General features: G+C 55.9%; 1 protein-coding gene across 1 annotated transcript; it reads right to left on the bottom strand.

Moving 5' to 3' along the window:
* Window positions 1–296: 296 nt before the first annotated feature.
* On the bottom strand, window positions 297–15,703 carry LOC118726789 (arachidonate 12-lipoxygenase, 12R-type). Its single transcript, XM_036451943.2, has 15 exons — window positions 15,240–15,703; window positions 13,406–13,610; window positions 9,750–9,831; window positions 9,390–9,476; window positions 9,166–9,288; window positions 8,775–8,878; window positions 8,311–8,483; window positions 7,859–8,002; window positions 6,724–6,927; window positions 6,427–6,513; window positions 6,012–6,181; window positions 5,306–5,427; window positions 3,038–3,138; window positions 1,167–1,337; window positions 297–538 (listed from the first exon to the last, which is right to left on the bottom strand). The coding sequence occupies exons 1-15, from the start codon at window positions 15,384–15,386 to the stop codon at window positions 359–361; spliced, it is 2,100 nt and encodes a 699-aa protein (XP_036307836.1). The 5' UTR covers window positions 15,387–15,703; the 3' UTR covers window positions 297–358.
* Between the last annotated feature and the right edge of the window lie 9,547 nt (window positions 15,704–25,250).

Below are 25,250 nucleotides of genomic sequence, written 5' to 3'. Positions count from 1 at the left end.
GAGCCTGGGAGACCGCGGCCCACAGGGGTGCCTGGTCCTTACTTCGGGGGACATCGGGGAGCAGAACCCAGGTCTGACGCCGCCCTGCACCCACCTGGGCCCCCGGTGGTGGAAGCCCTTCCCTCCCCCTTTTCCTCTCCCCCCTACCCCCTCTCCTTTCCCCCCTTCCTCCTCCCCCTTCCCACCTCCCCTCTCCCTCCTCCCTCCTCCCCTCCCCTCTCCCCCCTCCCTCCTCCCGGCGGTAAGCAGCTGCCTGTGCACCCACAGACACAGGCTCGGCTGGAGTGTTTCTGTGTTTTGTTTCACATTGTGTGTTTTATTAAATAGTCGGGGCGGGGGTCGGGGCGGGGGGGGCTGCCTAGATGGAGATGCTGTTCTCGATGAGCACCGGGTCCAGGTAGTAGTAGGGGATGGGCAGGCACTTGTTGCGCTGGCGGATGCGGTGGGAGATCTGGGCCAGGCGCTGGCGGAAGGCCTCCATGCTGCGCCGCGGCGCGTCCTCCACGAAGTGGATGTCGGGGAAGTGGCCGAGGGGCCGCTGCGGGCGGGCACAGGGCGCTGAGGCCGCGATCCCGCCAGCGGCCTCTCCCGGCCTCCGCCCCTGGCTCCCTCCCAGCTCCCAGCCCCGGCCCCCCAGCCCCGGCCCCCAGCCCCCAGCCCCGCCCCCCAGCTCCCAGCCCCAGCCCCAGCCCCGCCCCCCTCAGCTCCCAGCCCCGCCCCCTCAGCTCCCAGCCCCGCCCCCTCAGCTCCCAGCCCCGGCCCCCAGCCCCGCCCCCTCAGCTCCCAGCCCCAGCCCCAGCCCCGCCCCCTCAGCCCCCAGCCCCGCCCCCTCAGCTCCCAGCCCCAGCCCCAGCCCCGCCCCCCTCAGCTCCCAGCCCCGCCCCCTCAGCTCCCAGCCCCAGCCCCCAGCCCCGCCCCCTCAGCTCCCAGCCCCGCCCCCTCAGCCCCCAGCCCCGCCCCCCTCAGCTCCCAGCCCCGCCCCCTCAGCTCCCAGCTCCAGCCCCAGCCCCGCCCACCTCAGCTCCCAGCCCCGCCCCCTCAGCTCCCAGCTCCAGCCCCCAGCCCCGCCCCCCTCAGCTCCCAGCCCCGCCCCCAGCTCCCAGCCCCGCCCCCCCAGCTCCCAGCCCTGCTCGGAGCCCCCCCTCTGCCCTCGGACCCCCCCCCACCTTGTCGTCGGGCTCGCGGCTGAGCGTCCAGAGCACCAGCAGGATGATGCACGTGGTCTTCACGTCGGGCAGCGTGTCCAGGAAGGTCTCCTGGGTGCTCAGCCCCTTGGCCTGCATCGGCGGGTTCCGCATGGAGGACGGGAAGTTGGGCATCCAGGACGTGAACTCCAGCTGGGGGCGGGGGGGGGGCGGTCAGAGCTCCCGGGGCCTCTCCGGGTTAAATGGAGGTGGGGGGTAAATGGAGGGGGGGTAAATGGAGGGGGGGTGGGGTAAATGAGGGTGGGGGTAGGTAAGGGTAAATGGAGGTGTGTGGGGTAAATGGAGGGGGTAGGGTAAATGGAGGTGAGGGGTAGGTGGGGTTAAATGGAGGGGGGGTAAATGGAGGGGGGTAAATGGAGGTGGTAGATGGGGGAGGAAAATGGAGGGAGGGGTGCAATGGAAGTGGGGTAAATGGAGGGGGGGTAAATGGAGGTGGTGGTGGGGTTAAATGGAGGGGGGTAAATGGAGGGGGGGGTAAATGGAGGTGGTGGTGGGGTTAAATGGAGGGAGGGGTAAATGGAGGGGGGGTAAATGGAGGTGGTGGTGGGGTTAAATGGAGGGGGGTAAATGGAGGGGGGGGTAAAGAATGAGGTGGTGGTGCGGTATTAAATGGACGGGAGGGGAAATGGAGGGGGGGGTAAATGGAGGTGGTGGTGGGGTTAAATGGAGGGAGGGGTAAATGGAGGGGGGGGGTAAATGGAGGGGGGGGGTAAATGGAGGTGGTGGTGGGGTTAAATGGAGGTGGTGGTGGGGTTAAATGGAGGGGGGTAAATGGAGGGGGGGGAAATGGAGGGGGGGTTAAATGGAGGGGGGTAAATGGAGGGGGGGGTAAATGGAGGGGGGGGTTAAGTGGAGGGGGGGTAAATGGAGGGAGGGTTAAATGGAGGGGGTTAAATGGAGGGGGGGTTAAATGGAGGGGGGTTAAATGGAGGGGGAAATGGAGGGGGTTAAATGGAGGGGGTTAAATGGAGGGGGGGTAAGTGGAGGGGGGTAAATGGAGGGAGGGTTAAATGGAGGGGGGGGTAAATGGAGGGGTTAAATGGAGAGGGGAGGGGAAGTGGATGGGGGGGGGGTTAAATGGAGGGGGGGGTTAAATGGAGGGGGGTAAATGGGAGGGGGAATGGAGGTGAGTTAAAGAGGCGGAAATGGAGGGGGGTAAGTGGAGGGGGGTAAATGGAGGGGGTTAAATGGAGGGGGGGTAAATGGAGGGGGGTAAATGGAGGGGGGGTTAAATGGAGGTGGGGGGGTTAAATGGAGGGGGGGGTAAATGGAGGGGGGTTAAATGGAGGGGGGGTTAAATGGAGGGGGGGGGTTAAATGGAGGGGGGGTTAAATGGAGGGGGGGTTAAATGGAGGGGGGGTAAATGGAGGGGGGGAAGGGGGGGGGGGGAAATGGAGGGGGGGTTAAATGGAGGGGGGTAAATGGAGGGGGTTAAATGGAGGGGGGTTAAATGGAGGGGGGGTAAATGGAGGGGGGGGTAAATGGGGGGGGGGGGGGGGTTAAATGGAGGGGGGTAAATGGAGGGGGGGTTAAATGGAGGGGGGTAAATGGAGGGGGGGGTTAAATGGAGGGGGTTAAATGGAGGGAGGGGTAAATGGAGGGGGGGTAAGTGGAGGGGGGGTAAATGGAGGGGGGGTTAAATGGAGGTGGGGGGTTAAATGGAGGGGGGGTTAAATGGAGGGGGGTAAGTGGAGGGGGGTAAATGGAGGGGGGGTTAAATGGAGGGGGGGTAAGTGGAGGGGGGGAGGCAGGGCGGGCGGAGGAGATCGGCTTTGAGCTCGGGGTTGGGATGAGGTGAGGCCGGGGCTGGCGTGGGCAGTGAGCACAGGTACCTGCCCCGTGTTGACGGCGGCGTGCCTGGCGGAGCAGATGAAGATGATGATGGAGACGTAGCGGATCAGCTCGGGCACCGTTCGCAGGCACGTGGGGAAGCCTGCGGGAGAGCAAGGCCCGGCATGGCCATCCCGCCCTGCCCCGGGCTGGCCGCTAGAGGGCGCGACCGAGCCCAGCCCAGCCTGTCCTGCCGGCACCTCAAGCTGCTGCATCCCTGCCCTCATCCCGCCTGGTGGCCCTCCCTGTCTGCGGTCACAACCCCATCTCCCCTTCCCCCCTCTTCTCTCCTCCCCCCCCCTCCAGTCCACGCCACAAGCCTTGGCGCGGTCCAGGCCGCCCCGGCAGCTGCCTTAGGGGACTCTCTGCCCCAGGTCTCAGGGGGAGCAGCTTTGGAAGAATCCTGGCTTTCCTGCCGCTCCAGTCCTTCATCCATTCCCCGCCACACACACACACACACACACACACACACACACACACACAAACACACTCATATACATACACACACACACACATACACTTACACACACACACATACACACACACTCACACTCACAAACACACTCATATACATACACACACACACACATACACTCACACACACACTCACAAACACTCATATACATACACACTCACATACACACACATACACACACTCACATACACACACATACACACACTCACACTCACAAACACACTCATATACATACTCACATACACACACATACACTCACACACACTCACAAACACTCATACATACACACACACATACACACACATACACTCACAAACACACTCATATACATACACACTCACATACACACACATACACTCACACACACTCACAAACACTCATACATACACACATATACACACATGCTCACATACATACAAACATACTCATATACACACACATACATACACACACTCACACACACTCACAAACACACATACACACTCACATACACACACACGCTCACATACACACAAACATACTCATATACACTCATACATACACACACTCACACACACTCACACACACTCACACACACACACACACACACACACACACTCCTGTGGGACACAGCTCACTCCAGATCCATTTCTCAGCGGCCTGGCTCCTGGCCTCGTGCCCAGCCCAGCCTCTCGCTCTGTTCCCTGTGGTCCCGCCTAAGCAGCCGCCCTGCTGGTGGGCGACCCCAGGTTCCAAGCCTAACACAGTCAAACAGCCGCTCACCTGCCTCCTCAGCCTCCTCCCTCCGTGCCCCCAGGGCCGCACCCTCCCCCCCCCCTTCTGAAAGCTCTAACCCTGAGCGTCAGCCCCACCCCGCAGCTCCCCCTGCCAAACCCACACCAGTCACCCTCCTGTCATTTTCTTTCCCAGCTCTCTCCCAATCCTGGTCTCCACAGCCCCCCCCCCTTCAGGCCCCTGCCGCCTCCCTCCTGGACACGCAGCTGCCCAAACTGCCTCCCGCTGCCCGCGCAGCCTGGTGCTGTCCTGACATAACTCTCCTCTGGCAGCCCCTCCACGGCCGCCTCTGGCCCCAAGAGCCACTCCAAACCCCTTAGCCGTGCTGTGCGGCTGCCCCTGCTCATGGCTTCCACCGCGGCTCCAGCTGCAGACCTGTCAGCAGCTCCCAGAACTCTCCACCCGCTCCTGCCACACAGCTGCCCCCCACCCGCAGGTCTGCCCACCCCCTCCACCCACCACCCTCCGCAAGCTGGGGCAGGTCCTGTCCCCACCAACACACAGCAGCAGCCCTGCTGTAACTGCCCTTCCTTAACCCCCACCACCACCAGGGCAGCTCCCTGAGGGCAGCTCCTTCGCCTGCTCGTTCCCTTTTGCCCACTCAGTACCCAGCACAGTGTCTGTCACATCACAGATGCTTGTTGAGTGGATGCCCAAGTGGCATGACTTCAAATGCTCTCCCTCCCTGGAGGCTGCCAGCACCCCCCAGCCCCCCAGCTTGCAGCACACTCTGCCCTCTGTGTCTGCGCTCACGCCCCGTTTCTCAGAACACTGGGACCCTCCAGGTCTCTACAGAGATGACCCGCAGCCCTGACCTCAGACAGGGGCCAGGGCCAGCCGTGCTTCCTTTCCCAGCCTCTCTGAGAGGCTGCAGCCCTGAGGGAAGGGCCTGTCCACATTCTGGGTGGTGATCTGGCCGCCTTCAGCCCCCAGGGAGACAGGCTCCAGCCCAGCCGGGGGGGGGGGGGGGGCCCCCCAAAACCCTGGACCCCCGCCGATGCCCGGGTGCCCGGGCCCATACCTGAGCTCTCACGCCCCAGGAGGCACTCCTTGAATATCTCCTGCACCCAGCACTGCAATTCCGGGTCAGCCTCCACAGCCGCGTCACACGGGTAATAGTAGGTGATGATCTCTGTCACATACCTGCCGGGGAACAGGCCTCCGCTCGGACCCTCCTCCTGCCCTCCCCGCCTTTCCCAGCATGCCCCGGGCCCAGAGCTGCCCCAGAGCTGCCCCAGGCATGTGGGCGAGCCAGTCCTGTGGGGCAGAGACGGCGAGGGCTGCTTGTCAAGGTCAGAAGATGACACCAAGGGGAAATGGTGAGCAACGTAGACCGACGAACAAGAACAGACCCAGAGATCAGGAGCCGTGGGTCAGGCTGTTGGACCTCAGAGGGAGGGTGGGGATAAAAGGGAGAGATCAACCAAAGGACTTGTGTGCGTACCTATGCGCCTAACCAGTGGTCAAGGACAATAGGGGGGGTGGGGGCATGAGTGGGGGTGGGGGTGGGGGATTGGAATGGGGGGGGTTGAGGACAAATATGTGATACCTTAATCAATAAAGAAATTTAAAAATAAATAAACAAATAAAATAAAATAAAATAAAAAAGAGAACCTCCTGGGCGGGGGGGAGAAGATGGCTCCAGACCCAGGCTCGGGCACTTTGAGGCTCCCCTGCAGCCTCTCAGGGTGCCCACCCCGATGCCACCCACCGCTGTCCCCTCTGACCTCTCCAGCGCGTCCCACACGGCCAGGCAGTCGTCCCGGTAGTAGTACCCCGGCAGGTCCCGCACCCCGCGCTCCGCGAAGTCGTGGGGCGGGTAGCAGCCCTCGTAGGTGATCTCCGACAGGTACCGCACCATCAGCTCCGCGATGCCCTTCAGGCCCAGCGACGTGGCCTGCGAGGGGGGAGCGCTCACACCCGGCTCCGACGCAGCCTGTGACGCTCCGGTGACCCCTGCCCGGCCCGCCCCCGGGACCCTCACACGCCAGCCAGCCCTCCAGCCCCTGCCTCTGCCCACTCTAACCAGCCCCTCTGTCCCCGCTCCCTCGGGAGCCAAAGGCGAGGGGAAATCCTGCTGGCAGTCGGCCTGCCAAGGCCGGACGGAAGGGGAGTATCGTGCTGGCGCGGGGGCAGCCTCACCCTGGCAGAGAGCCCCCCCTCATTGAGGAGGATGGCCCGGCCGATGCTGTTGATCTGGATGGTGTAGCGGGTGTGGGGGATCAGGAGCTGCGAGAGAGAGAGAGAGCAAAGAGAACTGAAGTTACCCCCAAGGGCCTTGGCACCCCCATTTCTGCAACATCAGACCCCCTCCCTTGTGGGTCCCCAGCTGCCTCCCCCGGTCTGACTGGAACCCCTCCGGCTGCTGAGCAGGCGGGCGGCCCTCCGAGGCCGGACGAGGGCGGGGTTGCTTCGGCGAGGCCCTGCCCGCCCGCACACCTTGTAGAGGGGGTGGCACATGGGCAGCTGTCGCAGCATGGCCAGGCAGAAGGCCTCGGCGATGAGGTGGGAGCCCAGCAGGTGGGCGTTGGCCTCGTGGTAGTAGAACTCGGCGTTGCGCACCCAGGTCTTGGCCAGCAGCCAGTCCCACTCCGAGTCGTTGGGCAGGAAGATGGGGCAGTCGGGCCCAGGGGTCTGGCTGAGCTGGGAGCGAGGACGGAGGGGGTTAGAGGAGGGCAGAGACCTGTGCACGCCAGGACCCTCAGGAGGGAGGCCAGGGGGAGTCTGAGGAGGTAAAAGCTCCACCCTGCACGCCAGTGCCCGACCCCCTGAGCACAGCGCGGTCTTCCCTCCCTCCTAACGCCTGTTCCTGCCGTCCCGCTGCTGGAGTGCCTCCCGCTGTCCCTGTCTCTGCCGCTGCTCCTGCTGATTCCTCGTGAGCCAGCTCACAAGCCACCTCCTCTGAGAAGCCTCCCCTGCCCTCCCCGGGGCCGCCTCCAGCTGCGCGGGTTTGCACTGTGCAGGGCACCAGCCCCCGCGGGGAGGGGTCACTGCAGTCTCACCTAACCCGTCCCACTAACGAGCCATCGGGACTCGGCCTTTTCCTATTTGGACAGGAGCCTGGTGCTGACGGCTGGGAAGGAAGCCCCTCTGTCCCATTGCCCGCCAGACCAGAATCTGCAGGCAGCTGCTCGGTCTGACGAGCTCAGTATCTCCCCGCTGACACACACAACACGCACGTGTTGCACACAGGTGCACCCACAGGGACCGCGTGCACGCACGGGCAGCACACAGACGTGCACACGTAAGCTAACACAGAGACTCCGCCAAAGGGCCACACGCCAGGCTCTCCACTGGCTGCACACCCAGCTGGGTACATACATAAACATAGGTATGGTCTCAGAGGCACACCAACAAACATACACTCACATGGACACACATGCTTACACAAAGAGCTGCTCTCTCACACACACACACACACACACACCACACACACGCACAGAGGCTGGCCTGCTCACACTCATTCACACAGGGGCTGCAAGCACACATAGGCCCACGCACACACACTTGTGCACACATCTATCTACACAGCGGGCGCCCACACGGCTAGGCGGCGGGGCCTGCCCGCAGGCACCTGGATGGCGATGGGCATCATGTTCCCTTCGGGGTTGAAGTGCAGCAGGCAGAGGGGGGCGCACTGGTGCTGCTTCTGGCCGTTGAGCTCCACGGTGGGGATGCCCTCCAGGATCCTGTAGTCTGCCAGGTAAATGTTCCCCTTCTGCAAGGCAGCCGCCAGGGCGGGCAGGTAGCACCAGCACAGGGCGCCCAGCCCCGCATCTCGGGTACCGAGTGCTCTTGTCCCCCTGGTGCAGGGCTTGGCCAGGGCCCAAGAGGAGGGGACGGTGACCGCGGGGCAGGGCTGAGGGGGCGATGGTGACCGCGGGGCAGGGCTGAGGGGGCGATGGTGGCCGCGGGGCAGGGCTGAGGGGGTGGGAACTCTGCAGAAAGCAGAGGCGGGGGGAGAGGGCATGCCCAGGAGGGAGCAGAGCCAGAGGCTGTGAGGAGTCTCCCCCGACCGGGCCTCACCTCCAGCTCCGCTTGCAGGCACGTCCCTTCGCCCAGGAACGGGGCCACCATGTCGTCTGTGACGGGGAACTTGTCGGGAATCCGCGTGCAGCGGCGGATCACGCTGGGATTGATGCCGTTGAGGTACTGGTACCCAAAGAAGCTGTCCTCCGCCCAGTGCTCGGCCACGTACTCTGGGGAGAGAGGGGGGGCGGGGTGTCAGGACGCTTCCCGATCCCCGCCAGGGACAGAGGGGCCTGGGACACCCCAGAGGAACATGAACCCCGGGCCTCCCCCAGGGGCCCAGGGCGGCGTTCCCCAAAAGGCCGCCAGAGGGCGCGCTCGCCCAACGCGCCGCTCCTGCCTCAGGTGCGCCCGCTCCTCCCGCCCAACCTCCCGGACGTGGGGTCCTGCTTCCAGGACCAGTTCCTCCCGCCAGAGACCGCAGGGCTCCCCGAGTTCCGTTAGGAGGCCCCACCCCCTACCGGAGATGACCGTCTTGTAGGCAGGGAAGACCTTCTTAATGTCCTTCAGTCTCTTCCACGACCGTTTGCAGTCCACGAAGCCTCGGAGTTTGAACCTCAGCGCCCTTAGGAGGTGAGGGTCCAGGGGCGGCTGTCAGAGAGGCTGCCAGGTGCCCTCCGCCGCACCCCACCGGGGACTCAGATTCTCTGCTCTCTCCCTGGGTCTCAGTGACCCCGGGCCCATCGCTCAAGGCCTTTCTGGGCCTCTGTCTCTGAGTGTCACCTCTGGCCTTGCTTATCAGCTCCATCTACCTTCCTGGCCACCTACCCTCTGGGCTGGGGTGGAGGTGCCTGGAGCAGAGGGAGAGGGCAGTTGAGCAGGAACCCTCACCCCTCCCTCCCACACACTCACATGGGCCCCAGGCGAAAGAAGAAGGAGGCTGTCTTGATGAAGGAGTAGCGCAGGTTTGAGTTCAGGAACCTGGTGGCCTTGAAGTTGATGAGAATGGGGAATCCAGGGATGGAGCCATTCCACCTGCGGGAAGGAACGCGGGTCTGGGGCGGCACGCCTGGGGCCCAGGGCTCCAGGAAAGCGCAGAGCCCAGGGGCCCGCCCAGGGCGGCCCAGGGTCCTTACTCAGGCCGGTTGGGGTTCCTCCGGACGGGAGGGCGGTAACTGGGGATGTGCACGTAGTTGGGCAGGCCAGGCACGAAGACCCTCCAGCTGCAAAGAGAAGCTGGAACAGTGAGCCGATGTCCCAGGCCCCGGCCCTCCGCGGCCCCTCACCATCCTCCTCCCACCGCCCTCCCCCCACCGCCCTCCCCCCACCGCCCTCCCCTCACCATCCTCCCCCCCACCGCCCTCCCCCCACCGCCCTCCCCCCACCGCCCTCCCCCCACCGCCCTCCCCCCACCGCCCTCCCCCACCGCCCTCCCCTCACCGCCCTCCCCCCACCGCCCTCCCCCCACCGCCCTCCCCTCACTGTCCTCCCCTCACCGGTAGAAGTCCTGCTTGGCTCTGATCTCCTCCCTGCGGTGCTCCAGGAGGATTGGGAGGGTGTCGTCTGCTGTTGTCTTTCCTGTAGGGAGATCAAAGCGGGGAGGGGGGGCTCAAGGTCAGCCCCGGCCTCTGCCCACCCCTACCCATTTCAGGGATCAGAATTCAGCTTCTGCCTCCCAGGTTGGCTCTGGGGTCCCATCACAATAAAGAATGGGAGAGGGAGGGTGTTTCTCCACCCAAACACCGAGATAAAAGGACCAGGGAGCACGTTGGCCAGTGTGGCTCAGTTGGTTAGGCAGTGTTCCTTTCCCAAAGTGTGGTACGCATACCCCCACGGGTACAGGAAGAGTTTGGTGGGGGTACGCGTTGCACCGGAGTTTGGTGGGGATATGCACTGCACCGTGCTTAGCTGCGCCTAATTCTACGTCCTCATGAGTACGAGGGGTACTCAGCGTTACGAAAATTATAGAAGGTACACATATGTCAAAAGTTTGGGAAACACCGGGTTAAAGCATCACCGCCTATACTGAAAGGTTGTGGGTTTGATTCATGGCCCAACTTGGGCACATAAGGGCTGTTCACTCTCTCTCTCTCCCTTCCCCTTTGGGTAAGGATTTTTTAAAAAGCATCAGGGGCCCTAGCCTCTTTGGTTCAGTGGAAAGGGTCCCAGGTTCGATCCCAGCCAAGGGCACATGCTTGGGTTGCAGGCTCCATCCCTAGTAGGGGGTGTGCAGGAGGCAGCCGATCAATGATTCTCCCTCATCATTGATGTTTCTATCTCTCTCTCCCTCTCCTTTCCTCTCTGAATAAATAGATATATATTTTTAAAAAGGATCAGGGACCACCCTGCCCCTTGCTTCACCCCCTCCAGCTGGGCCCTGCTGCTACAGGGATGTCCCTCTTCCAGACCCTCTGAAATCCTAATAACGGTGACGCAGCACTTACTAAGCACAGGGCACTTCCTAAACGCCTTCTTTATGTTAATAATTTGATCTGCACAAGCACAACCTTATGAGGCAGGTGAATACTGTTATAGGCTCATGGCCTGCTCTCCACAATTCCAAAATCCACCAGGCTATGCAAATCAGCTTGGTTGGTTTTCCACCAGTTAAGCACAGATTCCTTGGTTGGAAAAGTCTGCTCAAAATTTACCTGAGACCATAAACAATCTTCATCCAACTCACTTGGTGAAACTACTCATAATTTGTACCACAGAAATATTGGTATATTTGGGTATATTTGATTAGGGAGTTCCCTGGTGAATATATCACATATCACAGTGAATATATTCACACTATGATATATATGATATATATATATATATCACATTTCTATATCTCTTCTAAATAAAATCTACATTTTAAAACATGCCTGGCCCCCACAGTTTCAGCCAAGGGACAATATTGCCATGCTCAGCCAAAGCCGGTTTGGCTCAGTGGTAGAGCGTCGGTCTGCGGACTGAAAGGTCCCGGGTTCGATTTCGGTCAAGGGCATGTACCTTGGTTGCAGGCACATCCCCGGTAGGGGGTGTGAAGAGGCAGCTGGTCGATGTTTCTCTCTCATCGACGTTTCTAGCTCTCTATCTCTCTCCCTTTCTCTCTGTTAAAAAAAAAAAATCAATAAAATATATTTTTAAAAAAATATTGCCATGCTCATTTCACGAGGAAAAAACACTCAGTATTACAGAGAGCGAACACAGCGAGCTGGGATTCGAACCAAGGCAGTCTCCTTCCGGTCACTAACCCCCTACCCACTGACCACCACCAATAGTTGTTAAGCCTTTTCAAAATTCCCTTTAGAGATTGTCTCATTGGACCCTCACATCAGCCCTATGGAGTTGGTTCTGCGGTTAGCTCCATCTCACAGGTGAGCTCACTGAGGCTTAGCGGAGCTGAGAAGTACACCCGGATGTCCAGCTGGGGTCCCATCGCAGTCAAGGACGGGAGAAGGAGGGAGGCTGAGCTCCGAATCCTGGCCTCTCTGTCTCCAGCATCCTGGCCGGCAGCCCCATCATTTTCCTTCAAGGTCCCTCCGTTAGCTCTCCTCCCCCCTCTTCCTCAGCTTGTGCTGTCTTCTGGGGAGCAGCACCCCCTGCACCCCGGGAGTTGTGTAACACAGAGCCCCAGCTCAGCCTGGGGAACCTCACTCCTTCGGCCCAGCGGGTGACGCAAGTCTCCCTGCCCTGGTGTGTTTGACAGCTGCCCCACCCAACCCCATTCCTGCACCCTCCACCCATTCACCCTGCCTGTCCCCGGCTGCCACCGCGCCACTCAGACTTATCCCTGTGGGGCAAATCCCGTAAGACCCTCCCTTTGGCTTCCCCATCCTCCCCCGAACCTGCTTCCCTCTGCCCCCGCCCCTCTTCTCCCGGCTCAGGCACGCTCCCCGCCTCCCAGGAGGGGGTTCCCATCCAGGGCAGCAGATGAAATGGGTGGTCAGCTGCAGGGATGGCAGAGCTCCAGGCCCCAGGCCCCCTCAGCTCCGTCCTCCCCTTGGACCCAGCGTGGGGGAGGCGGGCAGGTGCTCAGTGGTGGAGTCAGGGGACCAAAGAGGACAGGCCCGCAGTCCCGTATTGGGAAGCTGGCCCCAGGGCTAGGCCAGGCTCTGGCAGGGGTGGGCATACGGAGTGCAGGCACTCAGGTCCTATCTCTCTTCCCTGGGAGCAACCACGCTACTGGGAAGACAGCTGGGCCACCGAGGGAAACCCAGTGGTCTGTGTGAGGAGCGAGGGAGGGAGTCTCTTGGATTAAGGGGGACTTAAGGAGTAGCAGTGAGTCCTGTTAGAGAAATAAGGAGTCTTATTGGGGTAAGAAGGAGTCCTTTGGAGGAACAGACCATCCCATCGGTCTAAAAAGAGGCTTGTTAGGCCGAAACCGGTTTGGCTCAGTGGATAGAGCGTCGGCCTGCGGACTGAAAGGTCCCAGGTTTGATTTCAGTCAAGGGCAGGTACCTTAGTTGCGGGCACATCCCCAGTAGGGGGTGTGCAAGAGGCAGCCAATCAATGATTCTCTCTCATGGATGTTTCTAACTCTATCCCTCTTTCTTCCTCTCTGTAAAAAAAACAATAAAATATATTTCTTTAAAAAGGTGCTCATTAGGAACCCCAGAGCATGATGATAAGACACAAGGCCTCCCGCTCTGGCACCCGGAGAACCTGGACTGACAGCCTCCGCAGTGAAACGAAGCAGCAGACGGAGTACCCGAGCTTCTGACTAGAGCAATAAGGCTCCTGTGGTAGCAACAGAACCCGCTGGGTCACAGGGAGTCTTTTCGGGTTCGCAGGACGTGCTATTTATGCCTATAAATAAGGCATCCGACCAGGATCCTGAGGCCTGAACCCAGAGTAGCAAGCGGTCTTTTCAGAGAGGCTGGGCAGCCATGGGCGAGGAGGGGAGGCCGGGAGAGGGAGCAGGGAGCAGGCTTGTCTTCAGCGGGAACTGTGAGCCCGAGATCCCGGGGCAGCCCCATGCCTTATTCACCGCTGCTCCTCGGGGTGCAGCCGGAGCCGGGTCCGCACGCAGCGATGACTAAGGGGCACACGTAAGAGTGGCGGGAGCTCCCGGGAGTCCCAGGCTCCGTGTACCGGGGCCATGCTGGAGCGGCCTCGCTGGAGCAAGGGCCCCAGGGCCTGGGCTGGGCCGGGGAGAGCTTGCCTGTGGCCTCCCGCAGAGCCAGCGTCTCGTAGCCGTCCATCCACTGGTAGGCGGGGAAGTGGTAGACGCGGCCGTTGGGCGCGCAGATCTGCACGTAGTTGCAGTACCAGGGGTCCTTGGGGAAGAAGGAGCACCGCTCCTTGTGCAGGCGGATGATGATGAGCTCGCCCAGGTCCTGCTGGCACCGCACCGTGTACTCATCCACCTGCAGGGCACAGGCCGGCTCAGGCTCCCCGAGGCCTGCCTCCGCCCCCAGGCCTGCGCGTGCGCCCCCTTCCTGAGCCCGGGTGACCCGATCTCGGGGCTCTCCTGCCGCCCCTCCAACCTGACTGTTCCCTGCCAGGCTCGCTCACCCTCCCTCTCTCCACTCCCAGTTCCTGAGGTCCCATCCCCGCACCCACCTCCCATCTGAAGCTGCAGGAGCCACGCAGACCTCCAGGGGCTGTGGTATTACGGGGTCAGGGCCCCTAAGACTCCTACAGCCAGCCCCCTCTTCTCCCACTTGTCAATGAAGATGCGGAAATTCAAAAGCGGCCACACAGACAGTGACCTATTCAGGTCACATAGCAGCAGGTTGCTGAGCCAGACCCAGAACCAGGGCTGAGGGCTGAGGCCCACACAGGAGCCTTCCGCCATGGAGAAGGCGGGCCGCCAGAGAGGCTGGTCTGCGGTCACGTCAGTCGCAGGGACTCCCATGTGCATTAGCTGGTTGTGATGCACCGTGACTTGGGGAGAGCAGGTGAGACTAGGAGGAGGAGGAGCAAGGGAGAGGGGAAGAGAGGACGTGGGAAAGGATGAGGGGAGGGGTAGGAAGGGAGGAGAGAGAAGGAGAGATAAGGGGAGCAGGAGAGGGTTGAGAGATGAGGGATGTGGGAGGAGTGACGGGAGAGAAGGAGAGAGAGGGAAGAGGTGAGAGAGGGGGAGGGAAAGAGATGAGGAATGAGCAAAAAGGGAGGAGAGGTGAAGACAGGGAGGAAGGACGGCCCAAAGGCCAGGGGCCTGAGGGTCAGGCCTGTGTGAGGGGCATCCAGAGCCACAAAGCCCCACCGCTTCAGGCCTGTCCCAGACTCCCCAACCTCTGCCAGCCCAGCTGTGCCCCTCCTCCACACCCCTGCTTCCCTCCTTATGCTCCCCAGACAACACCACATAGACATACACACATATACTACACATGTGCTCACACATGTACAACACACACATACACATATACCAAACACAGACTCACACATATACATACGCCACACACAAATACCTACACATCACACACACTGACATATATACACACACCACACACAATCACATATACATACATCACATTCAGGTATACACAAACTACACTCACATATACATCATACACACATTCACACACACCACACTCACATATACATCATATACACATACACACACCACACTCACATATACATCATAACACATTAATACACCACACTCACATATACATCATACACACATTCATACATACACACACCACGCTCACATATACATCATACACACATACACACACCACACTCACATATATATCATACACACATTCACACACCACACTCACATATACATCATAACACATTAATACACCACACTCACATATACATCATACACACATTCATACATACACACACCACACTCACATATATATCATATATACATTAATACACCACACTCACATATGCATCACACACATATTCACACGCACACACACCACACTCACATATATACATCATACACACATTCACATGTACATTCACACACACATATACACACTCGTATACGTACACCACACACACACACACACACACACACACACACACACACTTACCGCCCCAGTCGCAAAGTCTCTCCCAAAATGGTTCAGCCGCTGCTTGTGGCTCTCTCCTTGGGTGCCCACGATGGTCAGTGAGATGCAGTCCAACGTTCCTGACAAGAAGTCGTCACCAGTGGCCACCTTGACTTTGTAGGTGGCCATGGCTGCTCTTCAGGAGGCAGGAGGGGAGCTTAATCCTGAGCACAGGCCCGGGCCAGGCGGGAAAGCCAGACCGGAGAGGAGTGGAAAGGCCAGCCTCCCGAGGCGGCAAGGTGAGGCGAGGAGGACCGGCCCCCAGCAGCCCAGATCCCGGAGAAGCTACTGCCCGCGGCGGGCAGGACGAGCCAGGGAGGCTGGGTGAGGCCGGGCTCCTGGCTGTTGAGCAGGTGTCTGGGCTGCGAGCCCTCTGGGAGCCGGCAGGAGGGCCGGGAGGCAGGCCAGGAGGCAGGCGCTGGGCCGGCCTCTGAGAGGGCGGAGGGAAGATGCCGCAGATGAAGAAGGCTCCTGGGTGGGGAAGCCAGTCCAGCCTGAGCCAGGGCCTCAGGGAAGTTGGGGGAGGGGTCTGGGCGGGCCCCCAGATCTTTATCATCCTAATAAGCTCCTTCCTTCAGCCCGCCCCCATGGGCTGCAGAGCTGGGCACCCGGCTGAGCAGAGCCACTGGGCAGTTACCTGCGTCGGGTCTGGCCCCAGTGGGTGGGGGTTGGGGAAAGGGTGCAGCTGGCCTGCTGCCTGGCCATTCCTCTCTGGCAAGTGGGACAAGCAGTGGCCTCAGCAGGAAGGCTGGTCCATCCTGCAGGGCCCAGGGCCACAGAGGAAGGGTGCCGGGTGGTGAGGCTAGAGCTCAGGGACCCTGGAGAGCAGAGATGGTCAGGGATGGGAGAGGAGGGGATTTGTTGCTTCCGGCTGAGCCAGGATCAGCAGAGGAGGAAATGGGGTTGACTACAAGAAGAGAAGACAGTTGGAGTACATTTGGGACACAAAAACTAAGCTAAAGAAAAATATGTAATTTGCCTAAACTGGTTTGGCTCAGTGGATAGAGTGTCAGCCTGCGGACTGAAAGGTCCGGGGTTTGATTCCTGTCAAGGGCATGTACCTTGGTTGCAGGCACATCCCAGTGGAGGTTGTGCAGGAGGCAGCTGGTCGATGATTCTCTCTCATCTCTCTGTCTCTCTCTCTTTCTCTCTGTAAAAAATCAATAAAATATATATATTTTTTTTTAAAGAATAAATATGTAATTTGTAGTATAATCATAACAGAACCCTACCCAGCAATTAAAAGTAAGAATGGCCGGCACTGGTTTGGCTCAGTGGATAGAGCATCGGCCTGCGGACTGAAAGGTCCCGGGTTCGATTACGGTCAAGGGCATGTACCTTGGTTGCTGCCACATCCCCAATAGGGGTGTGCAAGAGGCAGCTGGTCGATAATTCTCCCTCATCGATGTTTCTAGCTCTCTATCTCTCTCTCTTCCCCTCTGTGAAAAATCAATAAAATATTTTTTAAAAATGTAAGAATGAACTATGACATGAATTAATCTCATAAAAATGATGTAGCATGAAAAAAGCCAAACATAAAGGAGTACATGCTCTATCATTCCATTATATGAAGTTCAAGAACAGGCAAAACCAAATGATTCTTGTAAAAGTCAGGCCAATGAAAGTCACATAGGGAGCAAGAAATGTTCTGTATCTTGATCTGGGTGACATACATGACACTATAAGCACTTTATTATATCTGTGTTATCCCTCTGTTTTACAAAGTACTCACTCCACCTCCCACCTCCCCCCAAAATAGAAACAAAAAGAATGAAGTTAGAAAGAGGGTTGGAATCAGGGGTTGGGTTCCAGTGGAACTGGGTTTGTTGGGAACCCGGTCATTCATTCCTTCCTGCCTTCATTCATTCAAGAGATGTTTAAAGAGCACACATAGTGTTCCGGGGGCTTTTCTAGGCACTGCGGGTACAAAGAAGAAGTAAAACACACACAGAGCTTCCTGAAGCTGGAGAGAAGGTCAAGAAACTGTAAACAGCCCTGGCCGGATTGGCTCAGTGGATAGAGCGTTGGCCTGTGGACTGAAGAGTCCCAGGTTCAATTCCGATCAAGGGCACGCACCTTCTCCGGGTTGTGGGCTTGATCCCCAGCAGCTGACCCATGATTCTTTCTCATCATTGATGTTTCTATCTCTCTCTCCCTCTCCCTTTCTCTCTCTTTTTTTTTTTTAATATATGTTATTAATTTTTTACAGAGAGGAAGAGAGAGGAATAGAGAGTTGGAAACATCGATGAGAGAGAATCATCGATCAGCTGCCTCTTGCACACCCCCCACTGGGGATTTGCCCGCAACCAAGGTACATGCCCTTGACTGGAATCGAACCTGGGATCCTTCAGTCCACAGACCGACGCTCTATCCACTGAGCCAAACCGGTCTCGGCTCCCTTCCTCTCTTTCTAAATACCAACAAAAAATATTTAAAAGAAAAGATACAGTAATCAGTTTCTTTGCTGTAGGGTTAGCCATTAGGTGCTCTGTAGAAAATAAATGTGGAGTGGAAAGGGGAGCCACGAGGCCCAAGGTGGGGCCAGGCCCTGGGATAGGCCTAGATTTAGGAAGGTGTTGGGACTAATTGTATGAGAGGCCCTGAGTTATACTCTCAACAGCCAGCATTTGAGACCCAGGGAGAGTGAGAAGAGTCACATTCCCATCCCCGTTTCAGGGCCTGCCCTCCCCTCTTCTGCCTCCCAGGGCAGCTCCTGCCAACCAGGAAGCACCAACCCAGGCCTCCTCCCTGGCGGCACCCTTCTGAAACCATCGAGGGAAGGTCACACAGTGCCCAGCCCATGTTGGGCCAAGGGGAGCTGGGATTCTGAGATGGAGAGAAGGTTCTGGTAAGTTCAGGTTGAGCTTAGAGATAGGGGTGTGGTTGGAGCCAGGGAGTGAATGATCTTTCTAATACCCAGATCTGCTCATGTCACCCCCATCCCTCCAACGTCATATCAAGCCTTTGAAATAAGGTCATCATGCCTTCACATGACCCCTGGCCTACTTCACACAGCTCATCCTCCACCACATTCCCCTTTGCTCTCTTCTGTACGGGACCAGGAGCTCTGGACTGGGAACGTCACGTGAGGACTAGGTGCCTTTCATTCATCAGCAGCAGAGAATACTATGTGCCTGGCACTGAGTCAGATCCTAATAATACAACGCAGCCAAAGCCAATCCCTGCCCTTTCTCCTGGGGCTTACAATCTGGTGTAGGAACAGACAATATTATTTTATGACCACGTACATTAAACACTCCGTTAAATAGTGATAAGTGCCGAAGAGAAAAAACAAAGCAGAGAAGCATAATATAAAGTACAAGGGAACAAATTTTAGATATACACTGATTGTCCTCATTATTATGAATTCTGAACGCATATATAAATATTAGAGGCCCAGTGCATGAATTCGTGCATGCGTGGGGTCTGTCCAGCCTGGCCAGAGGGAGGGGACATGAGAAGTTGGTCAGCCTGCCTGCTGGTTGAACTCCTGGTCAAGGGGACAATTTGTATATTAGCCTTTTATTGCATAAGATAATGGCCAGGTATTATGCTTTCAGAGATCATAATAATCCGGCCACTCAGTATAGAGTGGCCAAGGAAGAGCTCTTTGCGAAGGGACTTTTGAGTAAACACATGAAGGAAGTGAGGTCAGTCCCTTCCAACCACAGGGCCCTTGCACATGCTGTCCTCTAACTCTTAGACCTGATTAATGTTTCCTCTTCCTTCTGTTCTTAGCTTGACCATTGCTTCATCAAGGAAGGCCAAATTTAACTAGTAATGGCTCTCATCACATGATACTTAACTATTACTAGTATTAAATGATTTTTTTTATAATTTAATAAATCTTTATTGTTCAGATTATTACAATTGTTCCTCCTTTTCTCACTCATAGCTCCCCTCCACCCGGTTCCCACCTCACCCTCTGCCCTTACTGTCCTCATCCATTGGTGTATGATTTTTGTCCAGTCTCTTCCTGCACCCCCCATACCCCTTTCCCCTTGAGAATTGTCAGTCAATTCCTTTTCTATGCCCCTGATTCTATCATAGTGACCATTTTATTCTGTTCACCAGATTTTTTATTCACTTTATTTTTAGATTCACTTGTTGATAGATATGTATTTGTTGTTCGTAAATTTTATCTTTACCTTTTTCTTGTTCTTACTCTTCTTAAAAAATACCTTTCAGCATTTCATATAATACTGGTTTGGTGGTGATGAACCTCTTTAGCTTTTTCTTATCTGTGAAGCTCTTTACCTGACCTTCAATTCTGAATGATAGCTTTGCTGGGTAGAGTAATCTTGGTTGTAGGTTCTTGCTATTCATCACTTTGACTGTTTCTTGCCACTCCCATCTGCCTGCATAGTTTCTTCTGAGAAATCAGTTGACAATCATATGGGTACTCCCTTGTAGATAACTAACTGTTTTTCTCTTGCTGCTTTTAATATTCTCTCTTTGACTTTTGCTCTTGGTATTTTAATTATGATGTGTCTTGGTATGGTCCTTTTTGGATTCCTTTTATTTGGGGTTCTCTGTGCTTCCTGAACTTGTAAGTCTATTTCTTTCACCAAGTGGGGGAAGATTTCTGTCATTATTTCTTCAAGTAGGTTTTTAGTATCTTGCTCTCTCTTCTTCTGGCACCCCCATAATTTGGATATTGGTACCCTTGAAGTTGTCCCAGAGGCTCCTTAAACTATCTTCATATATTTTTGGATTTGTTTTTCTTTTTACTTTTCCTGTTGGGTGTTTTTTGCTTCTTTGTATTTCAAATCTTTGACTTTATTCTTGCGATCCTCTAATCTGCTATTGGACCTCTGTATATTATTTTTTTTATTTCAGTCAGTGTATGCTTAATTTCTAGTTGGTCCTTTTTCATATCCTTGAGGGTCTCACTAAATTTATCAGCCTTTCCTAGAAAATTTTTGAAAAACATTGTAACCGTGGTTTTGAACTCTATATCCAGTAGTTTACTTTCCTCCATTTCTTTCATTTGTGACCTGTTTCTTTGTCTCCTCATTTTGGCTGGTTCTCTGAGTTGATAGAGTGGCTTTGTGTGCTAGGTGTCCTATAGGGCCCAGTGGCTCAGCCTTCCCAGTTACCTGAGGTGGACACTCTTGGTGCACCCTTTTGTGGGCTCTGTGCACAGTCTTGTTGTAGTTAAGCCTTGATTGTTATTGGGAGGAATGGATCCCCAGGCCAATTGGCTATGAGGATCAGCTGTGTCTATACTGGGAGAACTTCTGTGCTGAAGACACCCTTATGAGGCAAGACTTGCTTCAGTGGGGCTTTGAGTCTGCCCCCTGAGTGTGTCCCTTATGGATTTGAGGAGTTGTAATCTGGATTGTCCTACTCTGACCCATGGGTACACTGGCTCTTGGATCTCCAAGGAGATGCTAATTTAGCCTCTGCCTGAGGCCACCCAGTAGGAGCTAAGGAAAGATCTGCAGATTCCTCCTTTTTGTTTGGGTTTTGGAGGTGCCCAGATGAGGCCCGTCTGTGAAGCAATGCAAGCTGCTGTGGGACCTTGGGCCTTCTTTTGGATGTTCTGGGTCTCACTGACTCAGCTGCAGTTTGTTAGGTAAGTTTGGATTTCAAAGGACCAGGCCATTCATATGCAAAAGCCTCTATGCAAAGGTAGGGTGGGGCGGAGTATCAGGGCAGAGCAAAGAGCAATGGCTTCCTGTCATCCCTGCCCTAAGAAGCCCCTGATTCTCAGTGTCTCTCAGTAATTAAGCACCTCTGAGAGAAAGCCGCCCCCGAGTTCCACCCGATGTCAAACAGTCCAGTTTCTCCCTGTATGAGTCTGGGTCCCCAGAGTCTTGCCCAGAGCTGGAGTTCAGAGTAGTCAGGAGCTTGTGTCTCCCTCCTGCTTGAAAAAGATAGCCACATACTTAGTTGCCAGCCCTCTCTGTGCGCGCACCTCCACACCTCTGCCTTTACTTCAGCACCTTCTCTTTCCTTCTAGTTGTAGAATTTCCACTCAGCCAGCCTTCCTGTGGTTCTGGATGATGTCCATTTTGTCTTTTATTTGTAGTTTTGAAGTTGTTGTGTGAGGTAGCAGTTCAGGTGTTTTCCTATGCCGCCATCTTGGTTTCTCAGAAGGTCAGAATCTCGGAGATCTCTCCAGCTCTAAATGATTTTATTCTAATTCTTTATTGATTTCAGAGAGGAAAGAAGAGGGAGAGAGGTAGGACCATCACAATGTCCATCACAATGTCCACAATCATTGATTGGCTGCCACCTGCAGGCCCCCCACTGGGGATCGAGACCATCTGGAATCACATGTCCCTCTGTGACTTCCTGTTTCAGAGGTCAATGCTCAACCCCTAAGCCCACCCAACCAGAAGGTAGTTAACATTTTTTTTATTAATGTCTGACTTCTCCAAAAGATTAAACTGTCATTTGCTTTGCTTTTCTCCCCCACTCCAGGCACAGTACGTGGCACCTTGGAGACTTTTGAAACAGAATTCATTATTATTATTATTATTATTCCTCACCCAAGGATATTTTCCATTGATATTTAGAGAGAAAGAAGGGGAAAGAGAGAAAGATAGAAACATCGATGTGAGTCATATTGATTGATTGCTTGGGATAAAATTGGTAGCCTAACTATGTGCCAGGAATCGAACCTGTGATCCTTTAGTATGTGAGCTGACACTCTAACCACTGACCAAGGTAAAACATAATTCTTTTTTTTTTTATTGATTCTTCACAGAGAGGAAGGGAAAGAGATAGATAGCCAGAAACATTGATGAGAGAGAATCATCAACCAGCTGCCTCCTGCACACACCTCCCACCGGGATGTACCCCCAACCCAAGGTACATGCCGTTGACCTGAATCGAACCTGGGACCTTTCAGTCCGCGGACTGATGCTCTATCCACTGAGCCAAACCGGTTTCGGCCAAAACATAATTCTTAATGGTTGGATGGGTTAATGATAAGAACAAGGTCAAGATTAGGAAAAGAATCAACAATAGGGTTGGAATTAAGATGAAGATTCAGAGAACTGATGTAGATTGGGGTAATGATGAGGCGAGAGGTAAGGAGAGGTGGGGGGGACAGTTGTGGAATGAGTTAAAGAGATGGAGACAGGATGGGGGAGAAGGCTGAAGATGAAGGTCATGCCCCCGCCCTGGGTGACTGGCAGAGCTGTCTCATCCACATGGCACCATCCTGTCCCCACTGAGAACAGGAGCTGTCAGGCAGGTCAGGCCCGCCCTCTCATCTAACCCGTGACTCTTGGGGAATGCTAGAAGCCTGCTGATGCAAATTTGCATCTTAAGATGCAAATTCCTTGCAACCTCTCCCAGCCTCCATCCTTCTAGCCACTCCTCTCCCCTGGAGACTGTGTCCCCAGGGGGCTGCTAAGGCTTGGTGAGAGGCGGGGTGGGGTGAAGTGGTAACTTTGGCTCGGGGACTTGGGAAACTGCACCTCCAGGTTCCTCTGGGACACAGGGGTGAGAGGCCCAGCCTTAATCCTCTGACCGAGTGGGAAAATCACTCAGAGGGGGGCGGGGAGGAAGCAGGGACACACAGGTGGCAGGAAGGTAGGGCAGGAGGAAACCTTGGTGAACAGGGAAGGGAGTAGAAGAGTTTGGTGTAGAAGCGTTTGGGTGTCAGCACAAATGGCAGGGTTCTGCCTCCACACCCCAAAGGCTGCCTCCTCGGTCATAGCCCACTCTCAGGAAGTCTCCCCTCAGCCACTCGTTCTCTCCTGACAAAGCAGGAGTGGTGACTGCTGAAGTCTGGAGTGGGGTTTAGGTTCCTGAGGGGAACAGAGATGGAAGTGGGGATGATGGGGATGGGACTGTAGCTGGGGACGTGGACGGGATTAGGCATGAGGATGTCACTGGGGCACTCCCCAGTTACGACCAAAACGTGGATGCATGACTCTGGGTAGGTGCTCATTGGGCTGAAGAACTGGTTCTCCTGGACTGGGGTGGACCCAGGGAGCAGGAGAGGCCTCTGGGAAGGATGTAAGCTTGCAAGGCTAGCTCACAGTGGCCACCCACACAGGAAGCCCAGTCTTCACTGCTGGGCACCCCTCTCCCCATCTTGCCCCACCTCTAGCCCTGCAAGGCAGGGAGCAACGCTTAGGTCCCCACACCCCTAAGACACAGAGACAAAAGTCAAATTGGGTCACTTCTCTGCTTAAAACTCCCCTGAGCTTAAAATGGTGTTGCCCTTAGAATCAAGACCAAGGACTATGTGTGACCATCTTCTGTCCATCCTTCAGTCACCTTACTCCAGCCCCTCTGGCTTTCTCCTCATTCCACAAACACATGCCCTTCAGGGTCCTGGCACTTGACCTGTCCCTGGCCTGTGACACCTTTCCCCCAAGCTGTCCTGAGTGTTTTGTTCTTCTTATCCAGATCTCAACTCAGCTGCCACTCCTCAGAGTGGCCTTCCCTGACCACCAGACCTAATATTTCCGCCACTCACCACCTCCAGGCAGGCTCACACCCCACCTGGTCTTATCTCCCGACTACACTACCACCATCTGACAGGGCTTGTTTGCGGGTCTGGTGATCTATGTGTTTGCCGTCTGTTTCCCTGTACTCCAGTAAAAGTAGATGGTACCAGGGGAGTTGACAGTTGCTTCCCCAGTGTCTCAAACAGTATCTAGGGCTGAAACCGGTTTGGCTCAGTGGATAGAGCGTCAGCCTGCGGACTAAAAGGTCCCGGGTTCGATTTCGGTCAAGGGTATGTACCTTGGTTGTGGGCATATCCCCAGTGGGGGGTGTCATCGATGTTTCTGGCTCTCTATCCTTCTCCCTTCCTCTCTGTAAAAAAATCAATAAAATATATTAAAACACACACAAAAAAAATAATATAAATAAATAAATAAAAATAAAAAATAAAAACAGTGTCTAGGGAGACAGGAGCCATGAGGCAAGCAAATCCTAGGGGTGTCGAACTCAATCAGAGAAGGGGCCAAAATCTAAAATCCAGCCTAAATCGCGGGCCGAATGGTTTACTGAACAGTCATAAACTGTCATTGTGATGGAAACGCAGCGGAGTGTAGTGATGACAGCGCGGTGCGGGCCACATTGCAAGGCCTGGCGGGACGGATTTGGCCCGTGGGCCTTGTGTTTGACACATGTGTCCTAGAACGTCAATGCTGGAGGGACTTTCCAAGGCTTCTTGTCCCTCCCATTTCTGACATTATTTGGGCCACTGAGGCTGAAGGCCTTGCTCAAGGCCTGCTGGGAAAAGAGGTCTGCTGGGCTCCTCACTGGACCAGTCACCTTTCAGACTGACCACAAGGCATAGAAGGGTCCAGAGTGCAAGCTGGAGGAAGCTTCCTATCTGACAGGACTCGAACTTTTTACATGAGCCCCCTCCCCAGCGATGCCCAGAGCCGGGCAGAATCCTACGTGCCGCTGGCTGCGTCTCCTCAGCAAATCTCCCTCCAAACTGGTTTTCGGGAAAATCAGATTCTAGAGATCCGCCCTGCCCTGCTCCCTCCCTCTCTGGCCCGGGGGCATTTTCAGGATGGGCATGCCTCACTCCAACTTCGGTGCAGGCCGAGGAGGGTTCGTCCTCCTGGAGGGACAAGCTGCCTGAGTGTGCCCTGACCCCCCTCCAGCGTATCCTGGGCCACCGTATCCTGGTCCTGCTGAATAAAGAGAAAGCCCAGGATGGTGGGGGGGGGGGGGGGGGAGGACATATCCAGCCTCCGCCACAGTCTCGCTGGCCACAAGGGACACCTCTGGATACGTCTTAGTCCTATGATTTTGTTCCAAAATGGACAAATCTGGTGATTTTTACTAAATTCTCAGGTTGCAATCTGCAAGTAAGATATCTCCACACACACACTTCGTGCACAATGACAGGGATCGTCATCTCCCAGGATCTCAGGTGCAAGATGTGAAAACCTGACCTTTGCCACAGCCAAAGATGCACACACACACACACACACTCTTTCCCCCTCCCCTCCCGCTCCCTGCACTATGCCTCCGAGCAGAGAGGAGCCATGAGCAGGCTTTGAT

Source organism: Pipistrellus kuhlii, unplaced genomic scaffold (genome assembly GCF_014108245.1).
Source record: "Pipistrellus kuhlii isolate mPipKuh1 unplaced genomic scaffold, mPipKuh1.p scaffold_m20_p_23, whole genome shotgun sequence".
NCBI classification, from domain to species: Eukaryota; Metazoa; Chordata; class Mammalia; order Chiroptera; family Vespertilionidae; genus Pipistrellus; species Pipistrellus kuhlii.
Note: the sequence above shows the minus strand (reverse complement) of the source record. Positions and strands in the feature narration are given on the sequence as shown.